This window comes from Strix aluco, chromosome 6, assembly GCF_031877795.1.
Source record: "Strix aluco isolate bStrAlu1 chromosome 6, bStrAlu1.hap1, whole genome shotgun sequence".
NCBI lineage: Eukaryota > Metazoa > Chordata > Aves > Strigiformes > Strigidae > Strix > Strix aluco.
This window is the reverse complement of record NC_133936.1, coordinates 7,107,546-7,133,703: the sequence shown is the minus strand read 5'-3', so window position 1 is coordinate 7,133,703 and position 26,158 is coordinate 7,107,546. Positions and strand designations below refer to the sequence as shown.

At 42.1% G+C, this 26,158-nt stretch overlaps 1 protein-coding gene across 1 annotated transcript in view; it reads right to left on the bottom strand.

The window, feature by feature from the left end:
- Positions 1-6,483: 6,483 nt before the first annotated feature.
- NXPH2 (neurexophilin 2) overlaps positions 6,484-26,158 on the bottom strand; it is a 41,007-nt gene continuing 21,332 nt past the window's right edge. Inside the window, exon 2 of the mRNA XM_074828547.1 lies at positions 6,484-9,269. Coding sequence (XP_074684648.1) covers positions 8,526-9,269 — 744 coding nt within the window. The 3' untranslated portion in view covers positions 6,484-8,525. The remainder of the gene's footprint in view (positions 9,270-26,158) is intronic.

Genomic DNA, 26,158 nt, shown 5'->3' with positions numbered 1-26,158 from the left:
CTCTTTGTCACTTCAAAGAGCACTGAAAGTTTAAGCGTGGAGGCAGGTGGGCGACATAATTAGAAAGGAGGGTGCAGAGCTTTTCCTTGTAGAAAAGGTGCAGCCTTAGTGCTATTGTCCAAGTATAAATTGTTCCTAAAAGATAACTCTGATATTATTCGCTGTGGAATATATGTGAATCCAGTGAGAGGCATTTTAAAATTACCAGTGGTGAAGCATGGCAGAGCAAAAGGAGCACTTGAGCTGAAGAATAGATAATACCCAGTAGAGCAGAACTGCGGTACCAGCTGCTGAGAGGGTAATTCAGTGCTCATAATGATTTTCAACTTCTCTCTAAAACTATCACTTTGGAAGTATCCCTCATCTAAAGTACAGAGTTTCCCCAGACCATCAGAATAGAATCTCTCCACATCCCGAGCATGTGAAATTAATGACTGAATATTATGCTGAGAGCCATTTAATTAAAAACACTTTCATTAATAATACAGTTGGAGAGTGTATGTGTGTTATGTAATTAAAGATAGTACATCAGTAAATGATACTATGCAAAACCAATTCAAAAAATTCAAATGAGTTGGTGTAACATAAGGAACTTAATTCAAGTGGGAATAAAAGTCAATGTGAAATAAGCTCAGAGTTTTTTCCTGGAAGCTGCAATTAATCTGCTTCTGGCAACACAATTCAATACTCGTATTTTAAATAAGGGGCTGTGCTAGTTTTAAAGATAACTGGTGTGGTGAATCAAAATATATTTCTATCTCCACTCCTTTTGCCAAATAAAGTAAGTATCCCTTAATGTCTTGACACACCAATGAACTTGGCTGACCTAAGGGGTCTGGACTGTCTTGCCCGCTATTCATCTGTGGTGCCTTTGAGCAATCAGGTTGTGATTGGCTGTGGCAAAACACTGAGGGTCTAATATTTATGGTATATTTACTTTAAAACCAGGAGAAGGAAGTGGGAGAGAGAGGGTATTCCCTCAGGACAGAGCAATCGCCCTGTATGGCATCGCCTCCAGGAAGCTCGGGGGAGCAGGCGTCTTGTTTTCCCCGAGTACTTCGACTAATCCAAATCTTCAATGATTGAAGTCAGAAAAGCTACAGTTAAATATATCTGACGTGACAAGTGGATTGGAACTAAGTAGTCTTAAGTACTATATAATAAATAGGCTTGCTTATCATCTTCAATATGGCAACGTGAAATATTTTTAATCCTTTGGTTTACCTGCTCAGAAATGTGTTAAATATTCTGTGCTGGGATCCCAGGTTAGCAGTGCAAGTCTGCTCAGCATCACCTGCCATTGTGGAATGTGCTTCAGACACTCCTTAAAAGAAAAGGTGGTGGAAGAGCGTCAGTACTGTTGGCTTAGAATAGACTGAAGGCTCCTCACTCATCAGTTCTTGGACTAAGCTGAAACACAAGTGCTCATGTTTGAGTTAAATCAGCTTGACATGTTTTGAAAACCTGAACTGATTTTTTTAAATTTTTTTTTTTTTTTTTTTTTTTAGAACAGACTATAAGTAAGGAAATAAGGTGAATTGTTAGGCAAGTAACTAGTAGGTAACACTGCTGTTGGCATGTTCCTGGGGGCTGCCCAGAGCTTGGCCCTGGGGGGTCTGGCCCTGGCTCAGGGTGCTGGTACCCGGGAGCAGGGGTCGTGCTGGCTCCTGCAGCGGGGTCTCCTGGTCTGCACCACTGCCCGCTCCCCGCACCCATGGGAGCAGCAGCCACGTATCCGCCCCGTGTGCGAGCAGGGGTGTTTTGTCTGGGGTGGAGGGTCCCAAATCCTTTCTGCTGGGACATACCACTGTCATTCTCTAGAAGAGCTTGGGATGAGCTGCATTTCATCAGGGGCTTTCAAAATGTGGACAGAAGGGGATGTAATTGCTGCCCACCCAAGTAAAAACCTCCTAATTGGGATGTTTATCCAGACCTGGCTCTCCCGGCTACTGAGGTGCTTATCACTTTAATCACAGGGATGAAAGTGAGGATCGCAGCAGTGCAAGAAACCTGCTGTGCTGTTCCCAAGTCCCAGCTGGAAGGAAGCTGGGAGCTGTTTGCTTTGAGCTTGCCTGGGACTGTCTGAGCTGTAGACTCTGAAAAATTGTTGACATGTACCAGGGACACCTGTAGAGTCTGGGTGCCTGAAATGTGCCCCATGCCAGGCTTTGGCACTCGTTACCCTCTCTCCTGATGTGTCTTGGTGCTAGGGAGCACGGTGGATCTGCGGATTTCACCGCCTGTATTTGGGAGCTGGCAGCATCGCTGCTTTCTGTAGGATCTCAAGAACCAGAGATCCCAAGTCTTGTTTCCTGGGAAGTAACACCGGCTGTAACAGATGATACAACCCTGATCAATACTAGAAGATCTAAGCAAACACCCTGGTAACTTTAGGTGCTGCTTTTGGCCATTTTTAACTTAAGTGCTAATTCAAATAACCTCACAGTCTCATATATCACTATTCTCTTTCTTGCCAATTTGGAACCAATTATAATGTATCACCTTTCAGGAAGATCACCAGCTTATTTGGAGCTGTTAAGATAAGGTACCCAAAGCTTAATTGACTGCATAATGATGAAAGAGCCACATGCTGTCTGGCAATGAGGCAAGAGAATAGAGAAATGGGATTTGCATCTGAGGGGGCTACAATGTAGCGCTGCCAAGGGCAGATGTGCAGGGTGATGACTGAAATGTGAGATGCTAGTCTGGGATCAGGCTGGTAATAAAGCTGTCTTGTTTGCTAATGACAGTTAAAGTGAGAGGGGCAAGGGGGGTGGTGGGATGCCTGAGGTGATGTTCAGAGGCAGCTTTTGCACGGTTGCTCCTCTGCTGTGGATGTGCTGGACTGCTGCAGTCAGGCTGTGTCCCGCAGTGTCCTGTGCCCTGCTCTGATGTCCCAGCTCTGGGCGAGAGCCCCGAGTCCTGCCTACTGGCAAGCCAGAAGAGACAACAGGCTCCCCCTGTGCCAGCTCTGTGCTTCCCACATCACTCCTTTCCTTGTAGTTAGGAAAGGAGGCTCATCATCTATGAACCCTCAGTACAATTCAGCTTCCCACGCCTAGGTGAGGAATCACAGATGTACGCTCCTCATAAGATGAAGAAAATACATGAAAAAGTCCCTGAACTAGTGGATTTTTTTTTCCTTCTGACTTGACAAAACCAGAGAGCAGTGCAAGAAATACTGTCTGTTTGACCTGATTGGGTCGAATAGGAAGGTGCTGACATTTGTTTTGGAGTCGTCTTTTAGAATCCTACCTATTTGTTTAGGCAGAATTTTTTTCTTCCCTGAGTAAACTGTTTTCCCATGAAGGTAATTGCTTTTTAATTAGGCTGCAGCTGGTACTGGATTTGTGCTGAGTTGGAGACTGAATTGCATCTTTGGAAAAGCATTTTTTTGTGATTTTCTTTTTTTTTTTTTTTTCCCCCTTCAAATTTTAGTCTAAGATGACTGAGGTTCTTGCTTGAGAGCACCAACAACTGGAGGCTTGCTTCTGACTGAGAACCCACAGGTATTTTGGGCTGGAGAGCTGCGTGACGTGGTTGATCGCAGCGGTCTCGGCAGGATGACGCTGCTGTGCCGTGCTGCCGGCAGCATCCAGCAGACTCCCTTCAGTTTCTGTTGCTTCTGATCACAAATCTGAACAGGTCTTGCAGATCTGAACAGGTCTTGCAGACCTGTGCTCAACACCCCTCCAAGTGAGGTGTGGTTTGACCGAAGTGGGATGTTTCATGAAAATTCAACTCTTCTGTAAAACCAATCCCTTGGATCCCTCACGTGGAGCTGGTGTGTTCCTTGCATGCGCAGTAAGCTGGGCTACATCAGCAGCAGGGAGCCGCCTAGTGAGATGGGGTTTAACTTTTATTCCCTAACTCCAGAGACCTGAATCCAGTAGAAGAATCTACTTGATTGATGTGTGTTTCATTGAGCTTAGTATATTGCAACTTGTTATTGTCTTTTCAACTGTGCATATTTGAATAGGGACAGTGGTAATGATGAATCATTATTATACAATAAATAAAACATTATCCGTATTATGCTGGTCAACAGAGCATAAAACAAATAGCAAATTCTAATGTCCTTGAATTACAATTTTTAAAATAAAAAGCAGCAGCACAGGATGCCCGTTTGTGCTGAACGCCTCTGCCTAGTTGCTGTGAGAGTTTTTCCAGTCGCATCAGGATTATTCAGGGCTTTGCTCTTTTAGCATTGCCTAGTAAATTCTCTCTAAAAAGAAAATGTAGCAACCCCAGGGAGCTCACAGCAAACAACGCTCAGCTTTTTGCTTTTTTGCCGTCTTGCTTGCTGCTGTAGTACAGCGTGGCCGCTCGATGGAAGAGCTTGGGAGTTGGCAGGCAGGCGGTGAGGCGGGCAGAGAGCCCCTGGTCCCAGCGCAATATCACCGGCGCTGCGATGATTGAGAGGCCGAGATGCTCGCGGCAGGATCCGACCACCACTGGGGGTTACGAGGAGATGGAAAGGCTGAGGATCCAAAGGATGGAATTCTTGAGGGGAGAAGAAAAAGAAAAACCAAACTTAAGTTACTTCCCCGTTCAAGTTGAAATGATTAAAGAGAAAATATGGAATGTTCGTGGTTCCCGCAGCACTGTGTGATGTGCTGTCTAAAGGCAAAAAGCTGATGCTTATGTGTGTATCATGAAATCAGCTTTTTATTCAGATTTTTTTTTATATGTATATCCATGGGATGGGGAGAACAATAGGAAGTGCACTTAGTAAGGAGTTTAAATACATATTTGCATTGCTATAAATGCATGCAAATCTATACTATTGAGATTTGGATTAAAGTATGTATAGTAAAAACTTTTACATTAAGTTGCTGCAGTCATAAGTTGTTATTGCCCACTTGGGACACTTTCAAAGAGTAGCATTTAACCTTCCAAATTTTTATTGTAAAATCCTTTGAGTAAGAGTTGAGAGGAACAATCATTGAAATTTGAAACTTGTCTAAAATAGTCACCTGTTATACAGGAAAAGTTTTCTAAATTATGGACTGAAATGTGTGAAATTAAGTCAAATTTAGTTCTGTTTACATGTGCAGTGTGAAATTTGACCTAATGAAGTCTGTCACTTCCTTGGGTTCATTGGATTGCATTTTGCTTACCTTGCTAGGTGTAAATAATTTCTTCTTAATCTGATTTTGACTGCAGTGAGATTGTAAATGCTTTATTGCAGTGACTTTCTCAAAATTGATCTGAAAAAAAAAAAAAAAGACAACATAATGCTTTTAAGCTGATTTTTAAAGTATTGTGATTGGAAAAAAAAATGTGGTGGGGGTTCTCTGGCATGATGGGTTTTGTACCAAGGCTCCCTCCCTCTCCGGCTGGGCTGCTGCCTTATGCCGGGGCTTGGAGGGAGGGCAGCGGTGTGAGCTTCTCCCTCTGCCCCAGCATTGAATCTTTGGAAAACTGGTCAGATGCTGCTGCTGAGGGTTTGCTTCTCCCTGGGAAAATGTTTGGGCTATGTTAAGCAACTGCTAAGTCTCCCAAGGCAGCCTCTCCGTGCTGTCACCTTTTCTTTCATCAAACTTTTGGCTTTGGCCGAACTGTCTTGTGTTCGCTGGGTGCGGAGGGAGCCAGGTGGGTTTGCTGATGGTTGCTCCTCTGTCCTTTGGGGGCTTCTGGGGGGGGACTTACAGGTGAGAGAACAGTTCTTTGCTGTGCTCTGTGGGAGGATGGGCTGCAGGTGGTTGGAGCTGGGTCCCAGGGTGGCAGGACAGACAGTCTGGGTTAACGCTCTCCTCCTGCTGCCGGCGCTCCCTTCCTCTGCGGCTCCCTGTGGTGTCACCAGCCCCGGCCTTGCTTGAAGACCTCAAGAGTTGTTTCAAGTCAAAAGCTGCCCGTTGGGTGCGTGTCGTCTTCTGTGTTCAGGAAACTCAGGTGTTAAACCTATTTAAATATTTGTCTCCTGATTCTTAATAGCCTTTCTGTGTGAATCCCCACGTGGCCCAGGTGCTCCGGGTGTTTCCAGAGTGGTGTTTGTTTGCTCAAGGCCCTGGTTTGTCTTCCTGAGGTCTGGAAACCTCAACCCAGGACGTGGCTGTGTCACAACGAGAGAACATCTGTGCGGGGGGAGGATCCAGCTCCCATTTCGATGAGAAACTCCGAGCAAGGCCTGAAGTGGCAGAGGGCTGCCCCCTCTCCCAGCACCTTCCTGCTTGGGAGGAGCTGACATGTTTTTTAACTTGGACTAACCCCTTTACTTTTAATGTACCTTGCACAATTATTAAACAGTTCGTGTTTGTCTTTGTCAAAACATGCACTTCATTTCTCAAATATCACAAAATGATATTGAACCTATTCTGCCTAGGCTTGCAGCAGAGTTCACTGCAGCGCATACTTAAATATCTCCTAGAAAAGCAAATTCCAGCTGGGGAAAAACATTCAGGGATGTGTTGCAGTGCCTTAGTTTTTCTTTGTGTCTTTATATATACAACATTTAAAAAAAAAAAAAAAGCCACAAGCAAGTGCCAGATTTAGCAAACTCTCTTTATTTACATACAAATACATGTACACGTATATTCTGTATATGTACACATATTTAAGTGTATATACATACATGATTTCCACATCCTCTACAATAAATAGCATGTAGGGGTTTTTTTAATTGCCTACAGTGCTGAGTAAAAATACATGGCAATAAAATCATGGCTTACAGCTAAGTTACAAAAGCACCAACCACCGAACTCATAGCAATAAATCCAAGCTTATATACAGCCAGAACGAGGACACGCTATACAGAATACAAAGTAGACCATCTTGTTGGAATCAACAGTAATAGACAAACTAAAAAACATCATTTAGACCAGGAGAGACTGTATGAAATAAGATGAAGGAAAACATTTAGATTATTGATCAAACTAAGCAACACATTTAAATTTGTCACCTAAAGAGAAAAACAAATCAGCCAGTTACGTGTAGACTATTTTTAACAGAATAAATTTTTGTATGAGACTTTACCAAGGAAATCGGAATTAATCTCATGAGTGTGTCTTTCTGAGCTGTCATAGTCGTTTGTCTGAGTCCACACCACTTGAACAGAGTATTTTGGTAGTACTTTATTTAAGCTGTATGTTACTTCTTGGACCCCGCACGTAAGTTTGATTGGAGCAATAAAAAGCGCTTCCTCAGCCAGCTTCTTCCATGGGACCTGGGCCGTCGAACTGTCGCAAAGAACTACGACAGCAAATTGGCAGCAGCAGCAAAATCAATAGCCAGGGAAAGTGCAGGGGCTGATGCTTGAGGTCGCGTGGCTGGAGCTCACCGCGATCGACTGCAGCGGGAGCAACCTCTGTCCTGCTGAGCAAAACCACGGCCAGACCCTCCTTTCGTGGAACCAACTGCGGTGCGGTGATGCTATTCTGTGCTAGGGGAAAGTCTGGCATATTTTTATATTAATAGCAATTCTTTGAAATCTGCTTTATGAGGTAAAGATGCATAGATTTTTGTCGTTCTCTTCATTTGTCATTGCTTATATTTTGACTTAAGGTATGCAACGCAGTAGTAAGGAAGACAACTGGGTGCCGTGAAGCAGAAAGCTTGTTGTTGTTCAAGTATTGTCCTTCACTGTGGTGTATTTTCCTGCTGCAGTACAGTGCTAAGAGGGCTAGATAGCAAAATAATTGCTTCCTTTACGTGGAAGCCAGCCCGTTACCATTTTCAGACTTCAACAGAGATTATCTTTTTCCGAGGTACATATATTTTCTATCGCTGAAAAACTAGTACTGGTGTATATGTAAATGTTTGAGAAGAATCAAAACCAATGGTGACCACAGAAGGAAGAAATGCACACCAAACCTGCACACCTGGTGGGTCTAATAAACTAAAGCTCATTAATGTCTAATTACATCCTTGCATATCCACGGGTAAGAAGTCTGAAGGAAGAACTACTCACTCTTCACTTCAATGAATACGTACAACTACTACAACTCATAGAAATGCAGATGCCTTTCCTTTTTTTCCTTTTTTTTTTTTTCCCCCCTAGAAATAGCACTTTCTTGTAGTATTTGGACTTGATTTCTTGAGCCCAGTGTGCGTAACATTCTTTATGAAATTAGTGGGAGAGCTGTTTATTTGGATTTTGTATATAAGCAGCTGGGAGTCTGCTTCATCATTTGTTCTTTATATTGTCATCTAAAGTTCCCAATGAGAAATAGGATCCTGCTAAGTGCTGTCCAATTCAAGTAAAAGACAATCTCTTTGCCATCGAGTCTAGTTTAAAAAACTGATTTTCAAGATCGATTTTCATTACAGACATAATTTTGTTTGATTTTTGTCATGTGTCTGCCTGGTAGCTCCCTTATTAATGACGAGAGAGCTAAAATGCAATGGTCTCAAATGAAAATGGTTGTTACATAAATAGTTGGGATTATTTACGATACAGCACAAACACAGCTACAGTTTTTAAAGACTGTTTAACCTGATAGGAAAACATATTCTTCTCCAAAAGGTTAATGGAAATGCTTATTTTTATGACTGATGCTGTATCTTTACAGTTACCCACGGTTGTATCAGCCAGAGGACAAGTACGGAGTCTCACTATGGTAATTATAATCAGGACAGACCTTCTGCACCAGTTTGTAATCTACGCTGTAAAAAGCAATGTAAATGCAGATAACTTTAAATGGTTTGGAACACAACCAGGAGACATGGCTTTGGGTCTGCTCTTGATAGCAGATCTTCGAGGGGTCAAAATTGCACAAGGCAGTTTTTTTCGCGCGGTCTGTTTTTTCGTACTCAATTCGGCAATTGAAGGACTTGGATTCCTTGGTCTCCAGTGTTGACTGTGGAGACGATTCAAACTCGACCACCTTGGAAGGTGGCACCAGGCTTACAGAAACATTTCCCAGACCTGTGGAGTTATGTCGGAAATAAACACTGAAGGTCCCATTGCCGTGATCGACGATTTTCCCTGTGATCAGGAGGTTCAGCTTAACAGTTTTGATGTTAGAGTGGAAGTCACCCCATCCAAACATCTTCTTGAATTTCCCAGTTTTTACTATAGGTCTGCGTTTAGTTCGTGCAAGAGATTCCTGAACCTCCGTGATGTTGGACAACCAATCCCAAAAGTTTTCTATGCTGTCCGAGTAGGACACCTGGCCATGTTTCAGTACTGGGGATGGCTTAACAAACAGGCGTAAAGGATTGATGATCCTGGAATGGACCACGTTGTCAACCAGTGTCTCTGCAGCATCCTTGTCTTCCCAGTCCAGCACGTCTGCGGCTTGTACAACTTGATTAATGTCGCAAAGTACCTGTTTCAAAACAGAAAGAAAGAATTGTAAATGTAAAGTCTGAAAATAAAACTGTCAAGATACAAAAGGAGCCATTAATATTTATTTTTACACCCAGAGGGTCTGAACCAGCCCAGTCACAGGGGCTACTGTAATCAGTAATTTCTGCTGCCCCATGAAAACTCAAGGATTTTACTCAGAATAACTTACAGAAGATGCAAAAAACTCAACAGCAGCCACCCACTGGGACAAATGGATAAATCTCTGGACAGGTCAAGGGCTGCGATGTGTGAGAGCAGGCAGACAGTCTTTGCTCACAAATTTGTTAGATAGAAGTATGCCTAAGGATGATGGAAAACCTGAACAGCACAGTGGCACCTCTGCTAAAAGATGGAGTGAAATAGAAACACAGAATTTTCCATTCCCCTTTGTTTTTCTCCCCACTTAACCTCCCAACTAGTTTAGGCTTAAAATCCTGTCTTATTCAGCTGTTTCTGGTGTTGCATACTAAAATGTTTATTATATATTTGTCTTTTCTAGTCTTGCCCTTTCCATTTTTTCCAAACTTAGCATGCCCATTTGTGCTCTTAGTTTGAGACACATCGCAAAAATAACCATATATTTGGGTGTGTTGGTTGCAGTTGTTAAGCTGCCTGTTATTTAGCAAGGCCTAACCTTCAAGAAGTGCTGAGCAACCCCAGCCATACGGCACCTCTCATCATTTTTCAGAAACGTGACTAGGCCAAGCAAATCTAATGCAAAATTGTTTGCAGTCGGAAAGCAAATAACTACTTCTGGTAGCGACAGAGCGGTGTTAGAGTTCACAGTCATACATGCAGGTCTCAGTAAATAGCAGATTTCCAATTTGCAGAACTCAAGCATATGCTCGAGAGGTCAGAAGCAGGATCCCTGATTCAACAGGCTAGAAATGATCATCTAACTTTTTATGTCCTTTAAAGCTTGAATGTAAGTTTTGGAGTATGTGTTTTCAGGGTTTGTTCTCTTCAGGACTGTATTATACCATCATCCTAATGTACAAAGAAAAGCTTTCAGCTGCAATTATTCTCACAAAATGTGTGAACAGAATGAAAAGGCGCTTCAAATGGCAGGAAGAAAGAACAGAGTTGTGCTGCCCTCATCTCCAGTGAAAAGCTGCTGCTGCCTCTTCCTCCTGGCAAAGTGCTGCTCTTGCTTCATCGTCCATCTTGCATGCCAGGGTCTGGGTGGTGGGCTCCCAGCATTACTGCTGCACAGGGTGGGGTTTTGATTACCCAGAGGGCAACCACAGCAAGATGACGGGGTGGAAGTTTGCCTAAAGCACCCAAAACACCAAGCGTGTGCCGCTGTCTGCAGTCGCTGGCTGGTGCTAACGCATGGGGTGGGATTCTGTGCTGCCTGTCTCCCGGGGGGAACTGCAATGCTGGGCTTGCTTTTCCCTCTGCTACTGATCCCAAAGGGGTCTTCTACGCCGTTAGTTCCTCGCAGTATACAGTTTCTATAATAATAAATCGTTATTTCTATAATCTTCAATTTTTCATTTCATCTTCTGGCAAGGATGGGAAACTCCAAACCCCTTCCTTGATCTTCACTGGGGCCTGTTCTCTAGCAACAGGCTCCAAACCAGAGCCCAAACCCACTTATCGCGTGTTGTTCCTGCTCATTCCTAACGCAGCAATTAAGATGGTATGTTGAAAGGCAGCCATCATGGCAACGTCCACAACCTGAATGTTGAAAGGCGGCCATCACTATTGCTAAATAAATCTATGGCTGGATCGAAATGTAGTGGTCAGGTGTGTCTGCAGAAATACGTTATCTTCTTTGTCGGATTCGAAAGAGAGGGAAAAAAAAAGCCACAATGATCACTCTCAGCCTGAGACCTTGTATGTCAACTTTCTGCGCCTACACTGCGTTTTTTTTATGGCTGAGCTATGAACCCAGGAAAATAGGAGATTCTAATGGAAACAGTGACAGATGCTTATCTGTACCAGCACAAATAGCACTGTCATAACGATGCTGGGGGAAGCGTCGTTTCCGCTGTGATGGAAGGCTCCTGGTGAAGCAATGTCATGTTTATGCATGGTTCTTCAGCCATTTTTAAGCCTGCTCACAAGCTCAAAATCAGCCGGGTGATGCTGAGAACAGCTGGCCAACCCCACTGCCAGGGAAATAACTCCCCTGCTGCGGACAAGTGACTCTGTTCAGATGAAACAAGAACTGATGCACACGTTCACCCATCCTTCACCCCAAAACTGACCTGAGGCCTTTAGAAGCACAAAAAGGAGGCTTTCCTGCTGCATTTCTAGATTCCAGCTGAGACCAGGGTGCTGGCAGTGCTGAAATACCGGAAACTTTCCTCTGTGTTTGCATGGCTGAATGATCTGCTACTTAAAATGCTAATGACCACTCAAAGCTGTGGGCACCTATAGTTGGTATTGCTGTTAGCAACTGAGCCAGAGGGAACTGCGGTCAGAAATTTTAAGGAGAAATACATAGAAACAAAGCTGCTTGGTTCACAGGAGGTTCTAACTTCGCTTGTGTCCGCACCCAGCTCTGAGTGTCCTCTGGCAAGGGCACAGAAACACACACAATTGTCCTTCTGGGCTACTTTTCTTTTTGCAATGTTTATTGAAATCCGTGCAATGGCTCTTTAGCTTTTCTCCCCTCTCCTTTTATGAAGAGATCTAGAGGGCATTGAGTCATGTGTTACTGGTAATACTCAATGTATGTCTCTTCAGGGGGCTCTCACTCCAAATGAGATAGCAGAGCATTGCTTTCTGAACTGCTTTTTTCAGAAGGCTCTGATATAAAAAGAAGAAATATGTAGGTATAAGGTTCAGGATGGCTGAAGGGTGGGAAACATTAATGCATGCTAAAACCAGGTGGGTTTGTCACATCGATAAGGTATTAGGGCACAGTTATTTCAAAACCACGACGGTGGAATTGCAAAGTTGCATCATGCTAAACTACTACTACTTTTAATTATCCATGTGTTACACCGAATGAGGTGTACTCATAAGATAACGAAACATGTCCCCAGAGCTACAGTGCCGTAGACAATTTCATGTGGCAATGAAACACCTTTCATAATATGGGAACACGAAATCATCAATATGTTGAATCATAAGGATGTGATGTTCCTGTTTAAGGACCAGATAGCAATCACTAGCCACTGTTGAATGTTGTACCTTACACTTAACCTGAGTAGTTTTTTCCTCCTCTTTTAAATAGTTCTCAGACTGTAGGACTCTCCTATCTTGTGCAGCCTTAATTCCTGACTCTGCTTCATCCTACTGCTGTCTTGTTTCACTGACTTCATTACAGGAAAGAGATTCAGAGGTTGACAGAGGCTCAGTTGGTTGCAGGGAAGGGGGCTTTGCAAGCTCTGGGTAGTACATTTGTTGTGTTTTGCAAATATTCAGTAAAAAGGTGTCTAACAAAGAACCGCCTGGTTCTGCTCAATGCCCAGCACAGGAGCAGGAATAAGGGTGCATTGTTCAGAAATGTGAATAATATTTGTGCTTTTTTAATGTAAAACCTTTTTTGTGCGTATGCAGATTTTTTTTTCTATTTTGAATAAAGCTTTCTGCAGCATAAGAGAACCGAACTCTAATGCTTCGTTTTCCTCTATACATCGCCAAGGCCCTTCGCTTGATGACAGCTTTTTGCTATTAGCAAGGATGGGCTGACGCTCTTTGTTCAGCTGTTTATTCACGTTGGTTAGCAATTTCCGGGAAATAAAAAAATCTATACTAAAAGAATGCAGCACATGCTGGAAAAAAATTACTTCCTCAGCATCTTCCCATTTCACTATAATGCTTCTCTATAGTGGAAAATATTGCTCGTAGGGTATTTGAAAAATACTAGCTTAGGGACGTTAATGTATACATTTAAATAGATGGCTATTGCTGTAGTTCTCCTCTGCTGCACCTGCATTTTCCCATTTCCTCCAAACCATCAATTTTCAAACAGAAAAAATCACCTAATCTTTTTCCATATTACAGAGGCTGTAAAATGTCACCCAGTTACCCTAAAATTCCTATTAGACTGTAGATACTTTCCAGTAAGAAACATAATCTTGGACCCATCGAGATGTACAGAATCCACAACATGCCTTGCTGTTTTCTTTTGCTACGTTAACCACAAGAACAGCTCAAACCAAAGTATGATGCAGTTTATATTTATGGACTTTTAAACTTCAAACCATTGGTTCTTCCTGTGCACTTCTCTGAAAGATGGTGATTGCTCTTCAAAACCTTTCCCTTCCATGAATGATCCTGACCATGGTAGAGCAGCACAGCGTTAAATGACATTCCCCATGAACTATTTCTGAGAAATGAGCCTGTGTTGATGAGACACTGGTATCAATAAATGCTTTTTTTTCTCTATTTGCCCAAATAAATTTGGGTTCATCTGGAACTTGCTCCCATGCCTTTCTCTGGGGGCAAGGCACTAAATAAAAGCAGGTCTAGCAGTGCAAGAGTTAATCGGTTTGATGCTTTGGGAATTTTCTCCAGGTTACTCATCAATCACCAGCAATCATTTCTATAGCTTCACCCCTGCCAGGAATCATTTAAAAACTCTCAGCAATTAGTTGAAATAAATAGGTCTGCTGGGATAAACAGCTCTGAAGCACCATTTGGCAACTCACTGGTGCTGCCGTGAGCTTTTGATCCCACTGGTGGACAGGGAGGGGTGGTAGGAGGGAGGTGGTACTCCTCCTGTCCCCAGTTTCACCAGTGAAAAACTCATACTGGGAGAGGCTTCCAGTGGTCTCTTCACTCTGCTACTTCCACCCCTGAGGCTGTATCTCATGGGTTTATAGTCGTGTCACCACTGCAGCAGCACAGGATACTTCTCTGGCTTCCTCCTGCTAATTTCAGTGTCTTCCAAGCTGTGTGCTGCAAGGATAACGCAGCATTACTGAGCACAAAAACCTCAGGTTGGGGGGGGCAGGGGGAGAAGAGAAATAGCTCTGCTTTGTCTGTTTGGAAATTCAATGATTTCAACACATTTATCAAATTTTAAATAATTTATGTCTTGACAGGCCTTATCAATTTTGCAAAGCACACACATTAACCAGATACAATGATCTCATATTAGCTTTTTCAGCACCTTACACTGGAGCCCAGAAAGATTAATAAAAACTCAGCCCATCATCAATTAAATGGAAAAACATAAAATTGTGTTCCATTATAGTCTTTTCTTTTTTTTTTTTTTTTGCAAGAAAATGATGACGAGTTCTAATACTTCATCACAACAAGCTGAGCTTGAACTTTACTGATTATTAAACATGTTTTTCCCAAAGGCAGAGGCCATGATGGGTTTTATGGCAGCAGATGTGATTGCTGTCAGGAATGCTTCAAGGAATTCAGGAATTAAGCAACATCTTCTTTCAGCAGGACTGTATAAAAAAGCCATGTTTGTTTCATCTAGTTACAGCCTTATTTTTCAAGATGTTATAAGCCCGTGTGCTTTCATAATTGTAAGGTGAATTAACTTTCATATACACTGCAGTTTTTGCTAGGAATGAAAGCTGTGAACTAACAACTTAGGCTACCACACAGAAAAATCCTTAAAGATGCCTCCATCTTCAGCTGCCCAAACCCATGCTCAGGTTTTTGTTTGGAAATTTCTGACTTTTTATCCCTTCTCCCCAAAATTATGCTGGGAAGCTTTTGGATTTCCCTTGAGAAAACAAAATTGTGCAGGTCAGCCTGCCCCAAGAAACAAGGAGTTGCTCTGCACTGAATCAAAACTCTTTCATTTCCAGACAGGTCCTGAAATTTGCACTGATTCCTCCTCCTCCTGACTTTGCAATCAGCTGCAGCTCCCAGCCACCTAGCCGCTGTGCCAACGTGAATTAGACAACAGTAGCTGCAGCAAGTGAAAATTGAGTGTGTACTCTGCTTTGTAGGCAGCATGTAACATCCTGCCACGGTTTGGAGTTTGTGTTTTTTCTCAGAAGGTGTATTTTAAATTCGATAAGTATAGAGGAGTTGTAAGTTAAAAAGTGTATGTGAATACCTGAGGGCCTGACAGCAGGGTATGTGGCTTTCATACTGGGAAAATAACAAGAAAGCTCCCAAGAAATACAACTAACTTCTGTATTTTATTTTGGTTGTGAAGAAAGTACAAAAATGACTTGAAATATTTGAGATGAAGGGGCTGTTAAAGCATGGCCACATATTTGGCTGCTTGCTTTACTTCCTGAGCTGAACTCTTCTGCCATGGTTACGGTGCAGTTGATGATGCAGGGTATGATGCAGAGATCCCGAGGTGCTCAGGGAGACAGTCTCCTTCCTGGTGGGTGGCTGATGGGCAGCCAGCCCAGGGGGCTGCCGGTGGTGCTCCCCAGGTCCTGGTGATGCTAACTACCTGCGTGGCAGTCCGGTCTGACCCATGAGGACGCCGTGAGCCATTCATGTTGTATATAATCCTCTGAGCACTGAGCTGGTGGGGAGGAACAGAGTGAGCGGGGATTTACTTTTGTCAAACTTAAAAAAAAAAACCCAATAAAAATGACAAAAGACTTCTCAACTGGAGGTTGAGAGCGGGGTCTTTGTGTCCTGTGTAGCTCTGGAAGCAGCGTTTGCAGTTTGCAGCCTGGAAGAAAGGAGAGGTGCGAACAGCACACCAGCAAAAGCGGGACCTGAATGTTCCTGAAGGTCCTGTCTGTTGGTTTGATTAGTTGAGCAACTCCAGTTTTGTTATACAATTGTCAAAAGCTGGGAATTAATTATTTCTCAATGTAAATGCAGACTCCACAGAAATTGCTGCCACCATTTAGCCATGCTAATGGAGGTGATGGGATGTGAATATTCAGAAAAGAGGCTGAACCTTGTAACTGAGGATGCTCTTGCTCTCCAGGCACCCGAAATGCTTTCCTACGCTCGTACAACCTCTCCCTTGCTAAACTGTAAATAAATAAATACCAGCTAGCTATTGTGACTGGCTTTCTCTCTCCTGTGGGCGATGAGAGACTGTTTGAAATACTCCTGCGCAAAGACAAAATGAAGTTAGAAATTCAGGGTTCACCTGCTTGATTTCTGTCTCATTTGAAAACAGATCATAAAGAGGGACTATGGGGTTCACCATGCTGATTTCAGCAAAGGTATCCTTTATGGGGAGGAAACTGCAGAGCAGGGAGTGGATTGTCAGAAGCGCTGGTGGCAGAGTATCCAGACTTCTCAAAATCCCCCAGTCATGTTAGCGAGGTTGCAATTTGGAAAGTTTTAAAGGCTCATACAGCTATTGCTACTTTCTTTCACTCGGGAAAGGTGGACAGAAATCCCCTGTTCAATAGCTAATATAATTGGATTGCTTTAACAATTTTGTCCTGTCTTCTGTAGTTAAAACTAAAATGACAAGCTGCTTCAGCAGAAAAAAAAAAAGCCTTCATGATCGAACCTTGCAGCCCATTAAATTTTCTGCTTGTAAAGAATCCTACAAAGAAATTCATCCCCTGCAGAGGAATGCTGTACAAGCATCCCTGCCGACAGAAGGGAAGCGATCGCCGCTGTACCGCATCCTCCTATCAGTGACTGGTGATGGCTCCAAAGCCATCGCTCTTCAGTGTTGCTGGGAAAGCGTCCGAGCAGCGCAGTAGGAAAGTGACTGAAAGAAAATGAGGAATGGCAGACAAAAACTCTATATCAATATATTAATTGTGAATATTAATACTCTCTGACATATCATTGCCTGAAAGTCAACTAATACTGGTAAACACTTAAATACCTGAAAGCGACACGACAGCCTGAAGCTTTCTCTCACTTTTTAGCCTTTTGCCTTTCAGGAGTTTCAGACTGTCACAGGAGGTAAGTCAGAAAACATAAATTGGAAAAATGAAAGCCAGTGTGCGACTCAGCACTATTTTTCCACCCTATAATATGGCAAGTTCCTCTTCTGCTCTCACGGCAGGCGTGCGGGAAGCTAATGAAGTGTGGTTCACAGCACACCGCTGAAAGGTGCTTTGCCATTTTTCCTCAAAAGATCTGAGAGAAAAAGATCTCTATCTACATCTGTATACACCTAAAGGCTAGGCAAGGTAACACGTAAAAATCTTTTCTTTAATGAGAATATGAGATGATAACATCCAAATAACCCCCAGACAAAAATACAAATCTAAAATGAAGGGCTATGTTGGGAGAAGTTCTAGTTCAGGATATGATTTCATTGCATATTTTTAAACAAAACAGATACTTCAAACTCAGTATCATATTTTACAGAAAAAAACCCACTTTAAAATTCTCCAATTTGTGTGAAAAGCAAAATAGTATTTTACTAAAACAGCACTCCAGTAAAGAAACAAAACTGGGAGGAAGAAGAAGCAGAAGAAAAAAGAGGGAAAATTAAAAACAAAGCCTGCAAAGCTTTCCTTTTTCGAAAATGTATTTGTGGAAAGTATGTGCTATCTTTCCCACAAGCCTGACGAGTAGTTTTAGGTTATCTGAAGTGTTCCCTCCAGCCTCAATTGGATAAATTGCTTAGAGTGTAGATAGCTTTCAAATTATATCCATGCATTGAATTGATCTACCTTTTTGCTGAGAGAACAGAAAATTTGTTCTGAGGAATGTTTCTTGCCAAAAAACATGCACCAGTTCTGTTCTTGAAGACTTCACCTCTTTCTACTTGTTTGGTTTTTTTCCCCTAAATCTAAAATAGACATCTTTGAGATATAAAATAGGTATCTTATTTGTATGTTTGTAGAGGAACGACTCATAATTTTGTCTGATATTACTAAGTACTTTTTCTGTTTACCATGTACGAGGCATCCAGCTCTTCTTGAAGGGTGGAAAAGTAATATAAATGTAAACCACACTGTGAAAGATCTGAAAAAAGTCCTGTACAAAAATATCTCATTCAGTCATGTTAGATAGAGAAAACTTAATTATATATATATACATATATATACAAAATCTATTAAAGGTTGTAGAAGAATTTTTGGTTGATAACAGGACAGACAAGGAAATGCTGTTGTGGAGTGGGTCAGTGACCCACCTGACTGACTATACAGTGTCTTGAATTGTGTTAGAGATCGACCGTCCCTTCAGCAAATAAAATAAAAGGTCATCGAGTCTACGACATACTAATGTAATAATCTAGCTGGGTGGGACTTCTGAAGGGCTTCTGAAGATAGATGGCTAAAAGCTGAAACTCTGACTTCAAAAATCAATGTACATTTATTTCAAGAACAGTTTCTAACCCTGGTAACTGGGAGAAGATGAAACCTAAGCTGAGTGTGTGGGGTCCTGTTTGGTGATAGCCTGTGTCTTCTGGCCGTCCAAGCACATGGCAAGGCTGTGGCGTGGGGGACATTTCTTTTGGTGGGGGTCTTCGAGCAGGTACCTCCAGCTCTTTGTTTCTGCTCTCAACACAACCCTCTCCCCAGACCTGGCATGACCATGGTGCCTGATACACACCACATCAAGGCACCTGTCCACCTCTAAGAAGAAAACACAATTCATGCTCTGACACTATATAAAAAGGAACTGTTTTTCAGGTGCTTTTTGAGTCACATTTCCTTGAAATTCAGGCTGCACTCTTGCAATCTATTTTGCAATGAGCTTCACTGGTGTTACGGACACATGTATTGTCTATGGGACTGAGACTTGTGCTTTTTGGAGGAAGATCTGGCATTTAGTTATTTTTAGAAGACATTCCTATTCACCTGGAAAGCTTGTGAGATGTCCCAGATGTTTTCAATCTCCACTGAAGTCACCTTGCCACTTGCAGACACATGCTTATCTTAGAATCATAGAACCACTGAGGTTGGAAAAGATCTTTCAGATCATCAAGTCTAACCATAAACCTAACACTGCCAAGTCCCCCACTAAACCAGGTCCCTAAGAACAGCAGCAACTTGCAGGGCCAAAACCTGAAAAAGCCTCCTCTTACCACAAATGGACACGGGAACACTCAACTCCTTTGCCAAGACAGCACCTGCTGACCACCAGTCTGTTGAACTTTACAGTTAATAATTTTCCCTTCTGCTTATTTCTTTAATGCCTGGGAGATTTCACTTTACATTTGCCGAGATCAGTTCATTAAAATACTAATTTCAAACTGTAATTATCTGTTGGTGAGCATTGTCGATTGAACCAGCGGTAGCACTGATATGCTCTCAACTGCAGGAATGTTCACAGATGCTCAGGTCCCTCGAAGCTCCTCGCAGGAGTCGCTGTGGCACTCAGCTAGAGGCAGGCTTGCAAGGATTTTTTGGGGGAAATGTTTTAAGAATCATAGTTAACCACTAAGACTATTTTATGTGGTAGGGAAAATGCATTAACAGAAAACTGCTGTATCTGTTAGAAATGGACCTGATTTTACCGAAGTTGTCATCAAGGTTTTGTATGCCTTGTAAATTTTAAATTAAAAATCAATTACAGAACAGCCCTTAATCTTCTCTTTGGAGTTGATTCATATTTGGATGCGAACTCAGACCCTGAGTGACCTCCCTCCACGCTAAGTACGACACAGCAAAGGCTGATTTTTCTATCTTCCTACTCATGTGCCATTATTCAATTTTTTACTGCATTATGAAGGAGAGAGTTTTAATAATTGAGCCAGATTAAATGAATAAAAGGATGCTTCTGACAAGTTAGAAACAGAGAGAAGCTGTGCATTTCTAGCAGATTTCAAGCTCTGTATTATTACAACGGTAAGAGATGATTAACAAAGAAAAATATTACAGTTATCTACTCCCTTTGAGAGTCTAACTAATGAACCTCTAACAGCTGCTGTTGAAAAATCAGTAACACTATCACTATCAATTTCAAGACAAAGCACAGCTGACAGATGTTTGAAGTGATAAATCAGGCTGCACAAGGATTAAAATAACAAGCCCCAAATGGCCTTTAAAAGACAAAGGTGCCGCAGCAAACTATTTTCAGCCACCTCGGATACTGTCAAAAGTTAGATCACTGATACAATTATCTTGCAAAACAGTAATGACCAAAGTAATATGTTATGAAAAATCTAACAATGGCAATACTTGAGCCAAGTTTTTGAAAAGAACAGGTTTCATAGTCATTTGTGGTTTTAATGGCAGAACTGAGAATGCCATGCTGCCCTGAATATTACTTCTGGGAATGAGTTATGAAAAGTATGCACGGGGCTGAAGCATAAAATGTAACCGAATTGCATTCTTGTACATTTTAATTAATCCTATTTTAAAGCAAGAAGTTACATTTTAATAGGCAATGAACACCATTATTTAAATAAGGCATAAGATTTTTGTGTTGCTTCACTGCAGGCTGCATTTCCTAACAACCTGTCACTGACGTGATGGAGATAAAGAGCCCATTCCTGGAAGATACTGTGTGCTTGCAAACTCTGCTGCCTTTAATGGGAGACAAGTGTAGCGAGGGGAGGGTGAGCTGAAACAAATTCCAAGTTTCTGAACTTTATCTCAGCTCTCACTGTTCAGTGCATCTTGTCAGAGGGTGCATAACTCTCTGTCGGGTTAGGAAGGAAATGCTCAGTTGAAACAATAAAAAAAATGGAGGTATTTTCCTGGCACCACTCCTGGCTCAGACAGGGTCCTGCGGGAGGGACGGTAGGACATGCTGTGTGGCTGCCGTGCTGTGTGGTGCCAAGTGGCTCGAGGTGGTCCCCATGGAGAGCTCATGGCCCTGGATGAGCACAACTTGCATCACTGTCACACTGCGCTTTAAGCACAGTTTAGGGACACCACAGAGCTCAGCAAAGCTCCCAGTTGAAAAGAGCTGCCACAAGTGCTTTCTGTGCCGACGTCTTGGGAAAGCTGTAGTCACCCCAAGTCACTGGGCAATACCCCTCTGCTAAAGAACCTGTTACCTGGGGCTATTCAGTGACTCTTAGTGATTCCTCCTGAATCCTCCTGCTGTTTGAAGAACATGTGTGGATGTATCCAAGCGTCCATCAGCTGGGCAGGGATGGAGAGGAATGACTAGTAATCTCAAGTTCAAAGCTTTCTTCCAGAAAAAACATTTCTTTGTTTACTTCAAGCATGGTGTTCCTTCCTGGAAATCCTACTTCCCGTGCACGCTTTTGTTAACGCATCGGGAGGGGGGCAGTCAGAACCAAGCGGCTGCAAACAGAGCTGCTCGTACATTCTTGGCATGTCCCTAAGAAAATATATTTTTGCTTAAAAGCTTTATGATAGAAACATGTGGGAATTACAAAAGTACATTGGATTGCTACCAACACAGAGGAAAAAGGTGACTTACTGCTCAACAAGAAATGCTAGGTGTTGCGGGTTAGGCTGTCTGGGGAGGTCTGGGGTACAAACGCCAGGGCCGAGGCTGCTCCAGAAGCACGGCAGGGAGATGTGAGGGTCACACGCTGGGCAGAAGCTCCTCCACTTACATCTTTTCAACAAAGTGGAGGCCCTTTGGGAAAAGCCTGGCTAGCACAGGGGTGTGTAGCCTTCACAGGACTGTGCCGAACATCCTTCCCTTGCTGGGGGGTACCAAGCAGCCTCTTCTTGCTGCCTTTCCCCACCTGCTCCGGCAGAGACGACTTCATCGCACCGATTCAGGATGAAGGCAGGGCTGAGGTTTGTCTTCCTCCCCAGCACGCAGCCAGGTGTGGAAGCTGGGGTTGGGCTGGGAGCTGCCTGTCCTCATGCCTGCCGGGGGAGCAGTGGCGTGCTGGCTCACAGCTTCTCTCCTCCCTGCAGTATGCTTGGAAGACCATGGCAGTTTTCTAAATTAAATTAAAATCTTTTTCCTTTTCAAACCACTTAGCATGAGGTAGCACATTGGGGCACTTTGAGATATTTTATTGCTGCCTACACACATGCATGCATGCTGCTTTCCTAAATGAATTACTCTCTTAAAGAAGAGAAAATCATTGACTGAAGCTGCCTTATTATTAAGTTTTAAGGTGAAACAATATTAGCCTTTGACTAGCAGCAGCCAGCCACGCCTGCAGCCATTGTGCACTGGATAATGGTATAGTAACAGTGACTTCATACTGTAAGGTCCTATTGAAACCCAAATTTAATCCCTGTTAATTTATTCAACCATCTTTTATGTCCCCAAGAAGAGGAAAACCAGAATTCCTTTCAGCCTGAATTTGTTTGTGCTTTGAAGATTTGGGGAAGAGTTTGAGATTAGTTGGTCAAATCTTTTATTTAATTTTAATAAATTAAAAGCTTTCTAAAATAGAAACACTGTCCTTAGATTTTTTTTAGCTATTGATCAATATAAACACTTGGTGGTTTTTGATTAATTTTTAAAGGAAACAGACAAACAAACCACAATTAGTTCTATTCAAGACCAGCAGTAGGTACAAGAAATGTTAATTCCAAAATAAAATGATAGGTTTGAGACACTTTAAAAATTACAAAGTCCAAATTTGAAATCCAGTCACCATGTAAGTTTTAACAGAGCTTAATTAGAAGTTAGTTAGATTTGTCCTGATATAATAAATCCATGACTTGGGTTTAGAAACAGGAGAAAAGATGAGTTTGATATCTAGTTCAACTGGAAGAATGTCACAACATGTGCCTGGCTTGTTCCCTTCCAGTAATTTACCGAGATATTTCATATCTAAGATCTTTGTACATGCTCTGTAAGAACAGAAAGAGGATCTGAAGAAAGAAAGGCTTACATCAGATGAAAATGTTACATTCTAGCACAATAGGAGTTAATACAAATTGCTGTCATTTGCATATAAAAATATAATTTCAAACCTATTTGCTCCACATATGCCGTATCTGTATCAAACAAAAGGGGAATACATTCACTGCATCTTTACATCTTTCAATCTTTCTTTTGCTGTGAATTACTGTGCACATAACCCCAAGTATTAATTTGGTCTCATCCCACGATGCATTTGATGTATTTCAATTGGCATATAAAGAATAACATTTTCAGGTTGTATAAAAGAACTGTACTAGCAGGGTGCTTGCAGTTGGTGAAACAAGCACTAAAGGCAGATAAATCACTTGCAGGAGGACTGGGGGCAGGGGAAATGGGACTCTAGCACATTGCTTTTAAGGCACACACGTCTAAAACGTATACCCTAGAAAATGTACAATCCTTGAAACAAGACAGTAGGAAGTGTTCTTTTCAGATGCATACTAAAGGTGTTTTAGAGAAAAGTCTGTATAAAAGCATAACCTTAAAAAGTCTTTTCTATGTTAGCACAAATCATGCAAATTGGAATGCAAATATCAGTGGATAAATGTGCTGCAATAGCCAGCTGGACCCCAAACCTTTGACTGCAAAACCTCAAACGGCCTGAAAATGAGATCAATTCAGATAAGCATTTAATGAGAAATCTCAGCTCTGTTGACTTGTTTGTCTTCACTCACAGCAGACATTTTTTCCCCAAAAACTTTAGATAATGTCTACATTATCCACATTCCTCTGTTAAGAACCCCTTTGTCTCTCTACCCTGCTGCTGGACTTGACCACGCATGACAACAAAACCAAAGCGTTCCTTTTGCACTTTGGTGTTGAAACCTTTTTTGGGATTTTTCTTTTTCAGTTGACCATAGTCTTGAGCTCCCTGGCAGATAATGAATTTGCTTCTAAAATGGAGTTTGCTAATTTAAGATTTACTCTGAAAATAGCCACTCTGCAGTAATTAGTTCTCACTACTTTTTAAAAAGCAGAACGAGCCAGTTTGGAAGAATCCATAATTGCAACTAAGACTTACAGGTCGCTGCTTAATTCACACACTGTCTGAAAAGGTTTAATATGAAATAAGGTCTTTTTCATTAAATAGCCAAATTCTAAGTCTGTATAAGAAGCCTAACCACAATTTATGAATGGGTTTGGGACTGAACATTAACAAGTGGCATGAGTAATCTCAAAACCCAAACAAATTTGGGTTAGGAAAAACAACTTTTTAAAGCAAGACATGTGAGATGTGAGCTGATAAACAGATAGTACAAGGACTGATGTTGTGTAAGTGAAGTCAGGCTTAAAAAGTCACACATTCCTTCTTGTGTCTAATGTGTGTTTTCATACAGATTGTGGAGATCAAAGAAGGAAACAAATCTAAATGTAACTGCTGCCTAGACCAAAGCTGGTAATAAGCATATGACAGACAAAGAAGCAACTCTGTTGTAAATGTCTTAAACTGCCTCCTGTGGATACAAAATGTGGTCCTACAGGGACAGGAAGCAATCCCTTGTATTAAAATTGAATGTGCTGCCCTATGTGATCGATTACAAAGGTTTTCTAAAGTCTATAAATATGTATGTGCATGACTGAATCAGTAATAAAAATGTGATTTTACAAATCTCTGAGTTCTCCATGATCAGGCCAATAAACTGTGTTACATCAAATAACATTATAACTTGTTATGTCTATGAAAGTGCCAGTGGCTTGTGATGAACCATTTCAGGAAGGGCTTGTTTGTCTGTCCTACATGCCCACAATGCTGCAGGGATAAGGATGAAGGGAGCACAGCCCCATGCCAGTTCCCTGTGTGCCTGGATCACCCACCGGTACAAACTTAATCTGGACCAGGCATGACCATCAAATTAGGCAAAGTATATGCATGTTAGTGTGCTATGGATTTTGGTTCAGAAACTTGTGAATAAATCTGGTTTCCCTGTTCATCTTGGTTGGGGTTGAGGCAGGGAACCTTCCAGCTCCTGTTCAAGGCGTAGCAGCTTCTTTCATCCACAAGTCATTCATGAAGGAGAGCAGGATGGCTGGACTCGCAGTGAGAAACAAGGATTGTTATCACCTACATTCAGAGAACAAGAAGCTTGAATACATTACTTTTCACTGAACAGAGAGTTGGTATTTCCAAATCATGCTCTAGAAAAGACAATCTTGGCAGATCTCCTTCCAGTCAGCAAAGGGTAACACCTCATTAGTGTAGATAAGATGTATGTGGCTTGTGTTTGACTTTGCTTAGGGCTCAGCTGAATTTCAGCCAAAATTCTGATAGCTGAATATGGATCAAAATGTCTAAACAATTTTGATGTGCACTTCATTGCTGTTCAATACTCAGGAGATGTTTTCTCCAGGGTGCCAACAGCATGCTTCATTTAGCTGCTTTTTCTCCCCTTGTCTTCATAGCCACTACACAGGATAAACGTAGCACAGGTTGGAGGGTTGCTCCTCTCTCTGGTTTGGGATGCTGCTTTCCTGGCCTCGTAGCCAGACTGTGATGTTCCCACCACTGTTCCTCTCCTCTCAAGGTATGAGAGCTGCTCCCACTCAGGTCTGGATTCAGGAACAGGGAGTCGGCCATGCACCAACAGCTTCCCTGTTCATTGTACTCCTCCCCAGTGCCATCCTGCCTGGTGCTGGACGTTGGGAGCACGTCACTAATAACAGGCTTTGCATTAAAGACAGCCAGTCTCCTCTTCTGTGTCCTGGCTTGTCATGGAAGCCCTCTCCTTTCCCACTACTGGTGAACAGGCATTCAGGCAAGCACACACATAACCAAGAGAAAGCATTTAATTTGGAAGAATGTGAGTATAAAAGGTCAGATAAAGTCTGATGTTCTACATTTAGAGACATACTTGATTTCCTGTACATTAAGTCCAAAGCTAAATGTACTATACCTGGGTCATTTTTTTGTTATAAAGATCTTGCGTTTTGTATGGCTGTATCAGGAAAACATTCCCTACCAGAAGTCAGACCCATGCAGCCATCCATGAGTTTCAGTAAGAAGTAACTTGAAAGCATGTTGGCTGCAGATTTAACTTCTCCTGTCTGATAGCTACAGGCTAGACTCATGCAAATAACTGGTATGTGTGATCGTGACAAAATTGAATTATAACACCAGGTAGCCTGGAGAGAATATACTCTGTTGCAGGTCAAGAATGGCTAACCACTGTCTTGGGTTTTAATTATTTATATTACATGATAAATGAATGAAAAAGATACATGTGCTTTTTATTGTACATGTGCTTTTTATTGCTCCAGCCATGGCTTCAACCAAGTATCTCTTTTTTT